The sequence below is a fragment of the Jaculus jaculus genome, chromosome 1, assembly GCF_020740685.1.
Source record: "Jaculus jaculus isolate mJacJac1 chromosome 1, mJacJac1.mat.Y.cur, whole genome shotgun sequence".
Taxonomy (NCBI): domain Eukaryota; kingdom Metazoa; phylum Chordata; class Mammalia; order Rodentia; family Dipodidae; genus Jaculus; species Jaculus jaculus.
This window is the reverse complement of record NC_059102.1, coordinates 168,333,103-168,345,403: the sequence shown is the minus strand read 5'-3', so window position 1 is coordinate 168,345,403 and position 12,301 is coordinate 168,333,103. Positions and strand designations below refer to the sequence as shown.

At 38.8% G+C, this 12,301-nt stretch overlaps 1 protein-coding gene across 1 annotated transcript in view; it reads left to right on the top strand.

The window, feature by feature from the left end:
- Ms4a13 (membrane spanning 4-domains A13) overlaps positions 1–12,301 on the top strand; it is a 50,210-nt gene that overhangs the window by 11,909 nt on the left and 26,000 nt on the right. Inside the window, exons 5-6 of the mRNA XM_004667568.2 lie at positions 111–230; positions 4,110–4,205. Coding sequence (XP_004667625.2) covers positions 111–230; positions 4,110–4,205 — 216 coding nt within the window. The remainder of the gene's footprint in view (positions 1–110; positions 231–4,109; positions 4,206–12,301) is intronic.

Genomic DNA, 12,301 nt, shown 5'->3' with positions numbered 1-12,301 from the left:
ACTTCAAAAGTCTCACAAACTACATTCAAGTTTTATTTTTAATCAAAGCAAATAATTTAACAAAGTGTTTATTCTGAGTATAATAACTTTCTTCTATGTCTTCTTCTCAGGTTTTATGTGCTTTGACCATGAACATAGTTTCCATAATCCTAGTACTTGCTGCAGCAGCTCTGACATTAAGTGAATTGTCTCGTTTCCAAACTGTGTCATATAGAAACTTTGCACAAGCAGTAAGTGATGAATCTATAAGAACATCTTAATTTCAAAATTGTTATTTTTAGTGATTCTGAAGACTTAGGAGGTAAATATTGTTCCTCACAATTTTTTTTTTATTTAGTGGTGAACTCATAATTGAAAGCTTTAATTCAAAACTAAGTCTAAGGCCAGTATGTTGTCACATGCCTTTAATCTCAATACTGAGGTGGCAGAGGTAGGAGGATAACCATGAGTTTGAGTCCAGCCTGAGACTACATAGTGAATTCCAGGTCAGCTAGTCTAGAGTGAGACTCTACCTTGAAAAACAGAGTAAAAATGCTAAGTCGCATATGTAATATTCTAGTAAATAGTAAGAAGCCATTTAAATTCTCTTTCCTTGATAGGAGTAAGGCTTACAGTCTGAAGAGGAAGTTTTATCATGGCAGGGAAAGGATGGGAGAGGCTGGGCATCACATCTTGCCATAGCATCTGGCAGAAAGCAGCAAGAGTGAGATGAGCTCCCACTGGCAAGGGGAACTTCTATCATACCCCTAAGCTCATACCCAGAAGCACTCCTCTTCAGCAAGGTTTCAACTCCCAAATTGCCACCAGCTGGGAACCAAGTATTCAAAACCCATGATGCTATACTGGACATTTCACCTTTAAACTACCACATATCACCCTTGGCTCCCATAAGGTCATGACCATCTCGTGATGCAAATGCATTTACTTCAACTTTAAAAGTCCCCATAGTCTTTACCAGTCCTAGCACTGTTCAAAAGCCCAAAGTCCAAAAATCTCATCTGAAACCCAACATAGTCTCTTAAGTATAAGTAAGCATGTAAAATAAAAAACAAGTTAAATATATGTAATGGCTCAGAGTAAACATTCTCACTACTAAAAGAAGGCATAGCAGGAAAAAAACCAAGCCAATGTAAGATCTAAAACTAGCAGGGCAAGCATCAAATACTGTATCTCCATGTCCAGCGTCTGGGACCCATGATGAAATGCTGGGGTACAAATTCCATCACCCTAGCATTAGCTAATTGCTTTCCAGGGAGATTCACCTGAGTCAGACAAGCAGCTTTCTTTGGTAACCATCCTGGCATCTCCAAAATCTTAGGGTCTCCACTGCAACCACAGGTCATCCTCATGACTCAATGCCATGGCAAATCATAACTTCTAGTCATGGACTATGATCCTATTCCATATCACCTAAGGGCATTCTCCAAAAGAACACATTAAAAATCCAATGACCTTCTCTTTCCTGCATTTATCATACTTCCAAAACCAGTACTAACTATGTTACCAAACTTGTTAATCCACGGGGAAATAAAGCTGACTTTTAAAAGTCCAAGGTTTTTCCTTCAGATCCACTCTATTAAAATGAGAATCAGCTCTCCCACTGTCTCCATAAAGAGTAGTTGGGCACATCTCAATGTTGGTAGTACCTCAAAGAATTGTGGCTGTACTGACTATAGTCTGTAGCCCAAAACTTTTATTTCTGTCTATGCTGAACTTTAAATATCCTTATTCTACTTTCCCCACCAAACACAGGTCTATTACTTTTAAAATCAACTATGCTTAATTTCTCAGGACCTGAACAGAGCACAGCCAACCTCTCACATGAACTGCCTCTGGCTCAGTCCTTACAAATTTCTTTTTCCCCTCATAATCCAAGCTTCAGAGACTCTTCATTTAGGTCTTTCATTTCTCACCAAAATAATACATTTAGTTCTGCTTATAGCACTGCAAGGCATCTCTTAGTCCAGTTTAAAATGCTCCAATATTCCTCCCACAGCTCAGTTTCAAAAGACCAAAATCCACATATTCAGGTCTCTAGCACTTTGCTGGTACCCATCTTCAGTTGTAGTTGTCTACATGTTTCTGGGTCAAAATTCCTTATAAAAAGCAGCTGATGAGAGAAGAACATATAATTTGGCTTACAATCTCAAAAGGAATCCCTATGATTACAGAGGAAGGACTATAGAGCAGAGGCTAGGTATTATGTCTTATCACAGCAGGTAGAAGATAGCAGCAAGAGTGAGCTCCCATTTGAATTCTTTACTTGCCCAACAAAATAAACAAAGGGAAAAAAGTAAGGTTTCAGGTTGTAGAGATTGCTCAGTGGTTAAGGTATTTGCCTACAAAGCCTAAAAACCTGGATTTGATTCCCTAGTACCTACATAAAAGATGCACAAAGTGGCATATGCATCTGGAATTCGGTTGCAGTGGCTGAATAACCTGGCATGCCCATTCACTCTATCTTTCTTCTATCTCTCGCTGCTTGCAAATAAATAAATATATTTTTAAAATTTTTTAAGTAAGGCTTCAATGATAATTGCCTGTACATTAGACTAAAGTCACTCATGTTATCTTTTGGAAGTTGGGGGAGTGGTTTTTTTTTTTTTTTCTTACTATTGCTATTAAGACAGGAACTTACTATATAGCCCAGGCTGGCCTCATACCCACAATTGCCCACCTCTGCCAGGTAGGGATTATAGACTTGAGTCACTAAAGATCTCTTAATATAAGAAAATTATTCCAAACTTGAACAAAAGAATTTTGCAATTGCCACTACTGGTTCAAAATGTAAATATGCAATAATTTCCAATTTAACATAGCCTTTTCTTAATAGCCCATTTTGCATCTTATATGAATTTTTCTCTTAATTCCTCAAATACTAACTATAAGTGAATCTATCTTTCTTCTTTTTAATTGAATATCCAATCACATACTTTGTACTAAATTATTGCATTTCTTCCTTAGATAGTAACATGGTTCAATAAATGTGAGCATTTACACTGATAATACAGTACAATTATTTGAATGCATTAAACTTTAACTTCAAAATCACCAAACGTTAGTGCTTCAAAAGACTTTAGCAATGCTTGTGAAATAAACTTCATTTGGAACCTTTAGGGGGTAGAAGAACCTTGCCGGAGGAAGTGGGTCACTAGGTGTGGGCCTTGAAATTTTATGATCTGGCTCCACTATCCATTCACACTCTGCTTCATGACTGTGTATGCAATTTGACAAATCAGTCTTCTGCTCCAGCAGGCAATCATGTCTTCCCCGCTATAGTGGACTACAACCCTGAAACTATAATCCAAAACAAACCCCTACCTTCCATAATCTGGTTTTTTTGCCAGATATTTTATTATGGCAACAAAAAAGTAAGTAATACATTAAAATGTCAACCATTAGTATTATTCCCAAACCCTTCCCTTGAAGTGACACAATGTCTGGCAGAGAAGTTCAAATAGGATAGTAGCAGAGAGAATATGAAACTGAGTTCTCAATACATCATCAAGATGTATCAGATCTTAAGTACATCATCAAGATGTACCAGATATTACTTAAGTCAATGAATTTTTCTTTTGCTAAAAAAGAAAAGAAAAGAAAATACTTGAAGGCTGGAGGTATTGCTTAGTGGTTGCAGCACTTGCCTTCAAAAACAAAGAACCTAGGTTCAATGCTGCAGTACCCACATAAGCCAGATGTATAAGGTGGTACATGGATTTGGAGTTCATTTGAAACAGAGGGAGGCCTTGGCATGCCCATTCCCTCCTTTCTTCCATCCTTCCCTCCCTCTCTCTTTCTCTCTTTTTCTTTTCCTATGTCTCTTTCTCTCTGTCAAATAAATAAACAAATAAAAATAAAATATTTGAGCTGTATTTCCTGTCACTTAAAACTCAGAGGACCTTAGTTTTAAAAGTCAAATAAAGAATAAACAAAAATAAAGAATAAACCAACTACAATGACAGTAAAAAGAGATGGGTCAAGATTTTGGGACTAGAAAATCAAAAAAAAAAAAAAAGGGATTCTTGCACTGCAATACTTTAGAGTGTCCCTTGAGAAAATGTATACTTCAAAATAATAATACATGTTTTTTCCCTGTTTCCTGGTTACAGAAACTGGGGAGGGAAGTTTCCCGTGTTTTACTGTTGTCCTACCCCTTGGAATTTGTTGTGGCACTTGTATATTCAGTCAGCAGCTGTACACAGTTGGTAAGTGTTTATTCTGTCATTTCAAGAGATACTGATTTCTAGTAAGCACACAAATGCACTACACAATATGTTTGGAACAAAAAATGTAATATGCAGTAGTATTTTCTTTACTATAATTGTTCCAATGTCTATTGGATAAAAACATAGTTTTAAATTAAAAATTAGAAAATACAATAAGGGTGTTTCCTAATATCATACCCACATATTCAAATCTATGTTTAAAAAATCATCACAAAATGATTTCTCTTTTAATAATTGTGTGATAATATTCACAGTATTTGTCCATAGCTATTTTTATCTACCATCATAAATATCCTTCCATTCCAAAATATATGTAATTGCCTTTTTAATTATTCTTATTTATTTTGATAGTCGTATGTGTGGAAATGGTGTGTACACATATGTATGAAGTTGCAGTATGCCCCACTCTTGCAGAGGCAGAAGAGGACATTAGATATCCTCTACTATCACTCCTCTGCCTTACTTCCTTGAGACAGAATCCCTCACTAAACTTGGACCTCTGTTTTTTGCTTAGACTGTTGCTTTTTACATGGATTCTGGGGTTCATTCTCAGGTCCTCATGACTACCCTGCAAGTACTCTTACTTACTATGCCATCTCCCCAGCTTTGTAATAGTCTTTTAAGTAACTTTACTGTGTTTCTATTTTTTAACATTCCCTTTTATTAAATATTTTATTTTTATTAATTTATTTGACAAAGGCAGACCAAGAAGCAGAGTGTGTGTGTGTGTGTGTGTGTGTGTGTGTGTGTGTGTGTGTATGACAGAGAGAGAGAGAAAGAAAGAGAGAATGGGAGCACCAAGGCCTCTATCCACTGCAAACAAACTCTAGACACATGTACCACCTTGTACATCTGGCTTACATGGGTCCAGGGGAATTGAACCTGGATCCTTTGGCTTTGAAGGCAAGTGCCTTAACCACTAAGCCCTTTCTCCAGCCCAGCATTCTCTTTTCCTTGAATAGTTAGCTTTGTTTGCAGTTTATCTGAATTTTAAACTGTGATTCAGTGATCATTTTTCTTTTCTTTGTTTTTAACAATTTATTGTCAGTTATTTATTTAACTGCCATTTTAAAAGATAACATAGTATCATAGTAAAATTTAATATAATCAAGCCAAATTTTTGTCTATTAGAATAGATGCTTTGAGAAAACATACAAACTTAACATTTGGATGTAATTTAACAATAAATTTTAAGTGTCTTCTTTATTAAAAAAAAAATAAAAAGAGCCGGGCGTGGTGGCGCACGCCTTTAATCCCAGCACTCAGGAGGCAGAGGTAGGAGGATCGCTGACAGTTCGAGGCCACCCTGAGACTCCATAGTGAATTCCAGGTCAGCCTGAGCCAGAGTGAGACCCTACCTCGAAAAACCAAAAAAAAAAAAAAAAAACAAAAACAAAACAAAAAAAATATTTGTTTTGAACAATAGAGATGGTTTAGCAGTTAAGGCACTTGCCTGATGAGCATAAGGACCTAGGTTCTACTCCCCAGAACCCACATAAGTCAGATGCACATGGTGGTACATGCATCTGGAGTTTGTTTGCAGTGGCTAAAGATCCTAGTGTACCCATTCTCTCTCTCTTTCTCTCTCTCTCTGTCTCTCTCTCATTCTCTTTCTCTCAAATAACTAAATTAAATTTAAATTTAAAAATATTTATTTTGGACTGGAGGGATGCTTAGCAGTTAAGGCATTTGCCCATAAAGCCAAAGGACCCAGGTTCAATTTCCCCGGACCAACATTAGCCAGATACAGAAGGGAGCACACATGTCTGGAGTTAGTTTGCAGTGGCTGGAGGCCTTAGCATGCCCATTCTCTCTCTCTCTCCCTCTTTCTCTGTCAAATAAATAATAAATTAATAAATATTTTTTTAATTGTTTTAAGCCATTTTAAAAACATTGCTAAGAGTGGAACAATATTCAAGAAAGCTTTAAATTATAAAAAGAAGAATCAAGCATTAGTTTTAGACTATTGAAATTTTACTTCATAAATTTGATAGCCTTTAATAATATAACCAACTTAGTTATACCTGTGTTATCATTTTTTAGTTTAACTCTTATAATCGTTTTAAAAATGTATTTATTTATTCATTTACTTATTTTCAACTGGGAACTTTAATATATCAGCATATTACAAACTGATCATAACTCACTGATTTATACTCTTAGGTCCTCACTCCCCTACCTGCATTCCCCAGAAGGTCCTCTTCAGTGGGCTATTAATAGTCTCTGTTGAGCCAGGGATGCAACAGACAGTTCCTTTGAGGAGGACAATGCCTTCCAGTAAAGCTTCCCCCACCTGGCCATCTAACATTCTTTTTTTTTTTTTTTTTAATTTTGAACATATTTTTATTCTTAATTTAGAAAATGTATATAAATAGAGATTAGAAAAAAAAATCCAAATCTAAAAGAATGCTGACAATATCTAGCTAGTGGGACCATGATTCACATTAATGCATTTTATATTTGCCAAATAATTTTTTAGGTCAAACTTTATATGAATATTTAATCTGGCTTCATAAATACTTTTTTTCTATCTTTGTAGTCAGTGAAGTTCAAGTTGGTGCCATTGTTAGCCTCCTCCCTGTCCTCCCCCTCCACTAGGACCTATGGATCATGCATTGTGGGGTTAGCCTTCAGTTTCAGTACGAGGAAATGTCTGTGTATCATGACCCAACGTGTGTCTCTGACATTCTTTCTGCCCCCTCTTCCACAAATTTCCCTGAGCTATGTTGGGTTCATATTAGGTCTGCTTCCATGTTGAGATCTTGGGTGCCTCTGTGTCTCTGGATCTCTGGTTTGGTAGGGGTTGATTATTCTCTGTGTCTATCTCCTTCACCATTGTGCTGGTTCCTGGTTTGCCAAGAAAACAGCATTCTTGAATGTTTCCCCAATTATTCTTAGTTTCAGCTGGGGCCCTTTTGAGGTTTGATGGGGTGGTTCTGTCCTTAGGATTTGCTTCTATCTGAAAAAGAGAAGCAGATTCTCTAACAGAGAGTAAATAAGCACCAAGTAGATGTGTTAAACATTGTTTTTTTAGAGATAGTTTAGTGGAGAGCAGGTACATTTTTGGATATGGTTCTGACTTGTTTCCCAGCTCCAGCTATGGGTTCTGTTCCACTGAGCAGATCAATTAGCCAAATTGAGAGCAGTTGGTTTCCCACCATAGCTATGTGCCACTATTGCACTTGTATGAGCATCACATCAGGTTGTTTGCTGCTAAGTAAGATAGACCATGCATTGCTTGGAGAGATATTGGTCTTTATCACCCAGTTGCTCATGTAGCACCTTCTAGCACTAGATGCACTAACTGTCTGGGGACTACCTCCCTTCCAGCTTCCAGCCACCTCGCTCCATGCTACATACCAACACTGTATGGTGTCTTCAGCAGTAGGGTCTTACCACTAACCTATGGCGGGTCCTCAAGCACTCTGACATAAATCTATCTTCTTTTGGGAAACCTTGTAGGTCTCTGTGACCAAAAGCTCATTGTGGATGATTACTCCTGCTAGTACCGGTACTTACAGGTCAGTGGCCAAGAAGAGAAGGAAGAACCGTATAAAGTGATATAAAAGAGATAGAGGGATGAGAGAGAAGAGGGAGGGAGGGTGTGTGTGTGTGTGTGTGTGTGTGTGTGTGTGTGTGTGTGTGTAAGAGAGAGAGAGAAAAGCATAAATAGGAGGAGATAATGAACAGTTTTATTCTTACCCTTGCCAGGCCTTGTGAATCTGATGTTCCTTCTAAGGGCCTGGTGGAAATTCATCCATTTGGTCTGTCTTTGGGGATGTAGAGTTTTATGGTACCATTGCCTTTTGGGTCAAGTTTTGTGTACCCCCTCCCTTACTTACCTTCCCCTCCCTTCCTACCTTCCCTATTGTCCGGTAGGTATGTTGGCGACTTGGGTAGATTCAAGTTAGTAGCTATAGATAAGTGAAACTATGTCTCGATTATCTTTCTGTGATTGGGTGAGATCACTGAAAATAAGCTGTTCCAGGCTTGACCATTTTTTTTAATTTCATTGTGTCATTTTTTCCTTACTGCTGTATAGAATTCCATTGTGCAGATATACCACATCTTGGATATCCATTTTTCTAGTCATGGACATCTGGGTTGATTACAGCTCTAGGCTAATATTAATTTAGCAGCTACAAACATGATTGAGCAAATCTCTCTGAGCTGGGGCATGGAGCTTTTAGGGTATATGCCCAGTAAGGGAATAAATGGGTCTGTTGGTAACTCTATAGCTAGTTTTTTTAGGAGCCTCCATATTGTTTCCAAAATGGTTGTACCATCTTACATTCCTACCAACAGTGGACAAGGGTTCCTATTTCTCCACATCCTCGCCAACATTTATTTTCCTTGGATTTTTTGATGCTTACTATCCTTACTGGGGTAAGGTGTAATCTCATAGTTGTTTTAATTTGCATTTAATTTGCATTCTGTTTTTATTACTATGGCTTTGTAATACAGTTTTAGCTCAGTTTGGTGGTTCCTCCAGAGGTGTTTCTTTTGCTGAGGATATGCTTGGATATCTGTGGTGGTTTGATTCAGGTGTCCCCCATAAACTTAGGTATTCTGAATGCTAGGTTCCCAGCTGATGGAGATTTGGGAATTAATGCCTTCTGGAGGGAGTGTATTGTTGGGGGCGGGCTTATGGGCTTTATAGCCAGTTTCCCCTTGCCAGTGTTTGGCATACCCTCCTGTTGCTGTGGTCCATCTTCTGTTGGCCAGGGGGTGATGTCCACCCTCTGCTCATGCCATCGTTTTCCCCTGCCATCGTGAAGCTTCCCCTCGAGCCTGTAAGCCAAAATAAAACTCTTTTTCCCAGAAGCTGCTCTTGGTTAGGTGATTTCTACCAGCAATGCAAACCGGACTGCAACAGTAAAGTGGTACCAGGAGTGGGGTTGCTGCTAGACACCTGACTATGTGGCTTTGGCCTTTTGGAGCTTATTTTCAAGAGGAAAGTGGAAGGAGTTGAAACCTAGGCCTAAGAGATGCCTTGCAGTGCTGTAAGTACAGCTTAATGGACTATTCTGGTCTGAGCTCTAAGACCTGAATGCAGTAAGAACTATGGACTGTGAGGTTTGGCTTATGAGGGTGAGAAAAAGCTGTGCCTGGACTGGGCTAGCAGTTTGTGTGAGAAGCTTGCTCTTGTGCCTGTGTCCTGAGAAGTTGTGCAGGGTTGCTTTGCGTAGAAATGAATTGGTGTGAGCAGAGGGATATGGTACAGAAAGAAAAATCTTTGGGTGAACTGTTGCCCGTTCAGCTGCAACTGAGAGATTACAACCTTTGAGACTGGGCTAGCTGACCTGCGCTGGAGCAACAAGAAGAATGTCAACTCTTTTGAAGGGGCCTGAGTGCTCAAGGAGTGTCTTGTTCTTCAAAGTCTGCTTTATTCCCCCCTGGATTAACAAATTGGCACCCTACCTGGTATTGTGGAGTATAAGAAATGCTGGAAAGAGGGTCATTGAGTTTGCAACACGGTTTTGTGTTTTGGAAATGGCCATGGGCAGTGTGAAGCAGGTTTGCTGGTTGCCTGCATAGAGACCCCATGGGGCCATGAGGATGAACCATGGCTTGCAGCGGAGACCCAGCGGAGATGCCAGGGCCATGAGATGGCTGCCAAGGAGCTGCCGGCCCCAATGAAGTTTCCCAGGTCTGTGAGTAGCCTAGCTGGAGGGGCGGAATTGGAATGCCAGACACTTGTTGCTGGTTAGAATTATTGGACTTGAAGATTTGTCACTGACTAGAGTTGCTGTACTTGAAGCTACAGAGTTTGATGTTTGCCCTGGTTGTTTTAAATCTTGTATTGGTTAAATGTTTCTTTGCTATGCCCAATGCCATCTTTTGCAGTGTGAATATTTATTCTGTGCCATTATGGGTTTTTTGAGGTTATATTTTGGTATTATGGCTCAGTTAAAAGGTCTTAAACTATGGGGATATATGAACATCATTGGAATTGATAAAAACTATGGGAATTTTTAAAGTCAGACTGAAAGCATTGTATTTTACATCATGTATGGATATCAGTTTATGGGGGCCAGGGGCGGAATGTGGTGGTTTGATTCAGGTGTCCCCCATAAACTTAGGTATTCTGAATGCTAGGTTCCCAGCTGATGGAGATTTGGGAATTAATGCCTTCTGGAGGGAGTGTATTGTTGGGGGCGGGCTTATGGGCTTTATAGCCAGTTTCCCCTTGCCAGTGTTTGGCACACCCTCCTGTTGCTGTGGTCCACCTTATGTTGGCCAGGGGGTGATGTCCACCCTCTGCTCATGCCATCGTTTTCCCCTGCCATCGTGAAGCTTCCCCTCGAGCCTGTAAGCCAAAATAAAACTCTTTTTCCCAGAAGCTGCTCTTGGTTAGGTGATTTCTACCAGCAATGCAAACCGGACTGCAACAATATCTGAGGCCTTTTGCTTTTCCATATGAATTTTGAGATCAATTTTTCTATCTCTGTGAAGAATGAAGTTGGGATTTTGATGGGAATTGCATTAAATCTGTAGATTACCTTTGGGAGGATTGCCATTTTTACAATATTAATTCTGCCTATCCAGGAGCATGGGAGGTCTTTCCATTTTCTTAAGACCTCCTTAATTTCTTTTTTGAGTGTTTTTATGTTTTCATTGTATAGATCTTTCACTTCCTTGTTGAATGCTCTTCCAAGGTATTTAATTTTTTTGTTGCTATTGAAAATGGGACCATGTCCCTTATTTCTTTCTCTGTATCTTTGTCATTTGCTACAGAAAGGTTACTGATTTTTGTGCATTGATTTTGTACCCTGCTACTTTGCTGAAGGAGTTTATCACCTTTAAGAGTTTTGGAAAGCAGGTTCTCAGGTCTCTTACATATAGAATCAGTTTGTCTGTGAATAGTGCTAACTTAACTTCTTCATTTTCAAATTGTATTCCCTTTATTTCTTTCTCCTGCCTTATTGCCTGAGATAGGACTTCCAGTACTATACTAAAGAGCAGAGGTGAGAGTGGACACCCATGTCTTGTTCCTGATCTCAATGGGAATTCCTTCAGTCTCTCTCCATTAAGTAGTATTTGGGCTTTAGGAGCTTTGTATATAGCCTTTATTGTGTTAAGATATAAATCAAGCCGGGTGTGGTGGTACATGTCTTTAATCTCAGCACTCGGGAGGCAGAAGTAGGAGGATTGCCATGAGCTCAAGGCCACCCTGAGATGACAGAGTTAATTCCAGGTCAGCCTGGACCAGAGTGAGACCCTACCTCAAAAAACCAAAAAACAGATATAAATCAACCATGTCGATTCTCTACAATGTTTTGATCATGAAGTAATGTTGTGTTTTGCCAAAGGCCTTTTCTGCATCTGTTGAAATGATCATGTGGTTTTGGTGTTTAGCCTTGTTTATGTGGTGTATTACATTAACAGATTTCTGTATGTTGAACCACCACTGTGTTCCTGGGATAAAGGCCACTTGATCAAGGTGGATAATGGATTTGATGTATTGTTTAATTCAGTTTGTGAGGATTTTGTCCAGGATCTTTGCATCCAAGTTCATCAGGGAAATGGGCTGGTAGTTTTCTTTTCTTGTGGCATCTCTGCCTGATTTTGGTATTAGAGTGATGGTAGCTTCATAGAAGTAGTTAGGATCTTTCCCTGATCTTCAATTGTGTGGCATAATTTGAGAAAGACTGGTTTCAGTTCTTCCATGAAGGTTTGATAGAATTCAACTGAGAAGCCATCTGGTTCTGGACTCTTCTTTTGGGGGAGGTTTTTTTTATCACCATTTCAATTTGGATAGGTGTGATAGATTTGTTTAGGAGATTAATCTGCTCTGAGTTTAGCTTCAGTAGATGGTATGTGTCTAGGAAATTTATCCATTTATTCTATATTTTCAAATTTCTTAGAGTAGAGGTTTTTGAAGTAAGACCTGATAATGCTCCCAATTTCACTTATGTCTGTTGTGATCTCTCCTTCATTTCTAATTTTGTTAATTTGAAGTGCCTCTTTTTTTTTTGCTTGATCAAGTTGGCCAGGGGTTTGTCAATCTTGTTTATTTTTTCAAAGAACCAGCTCTTTGTTTTGTCAATTTTCTTGTTTTTTTAGTTTCCAGT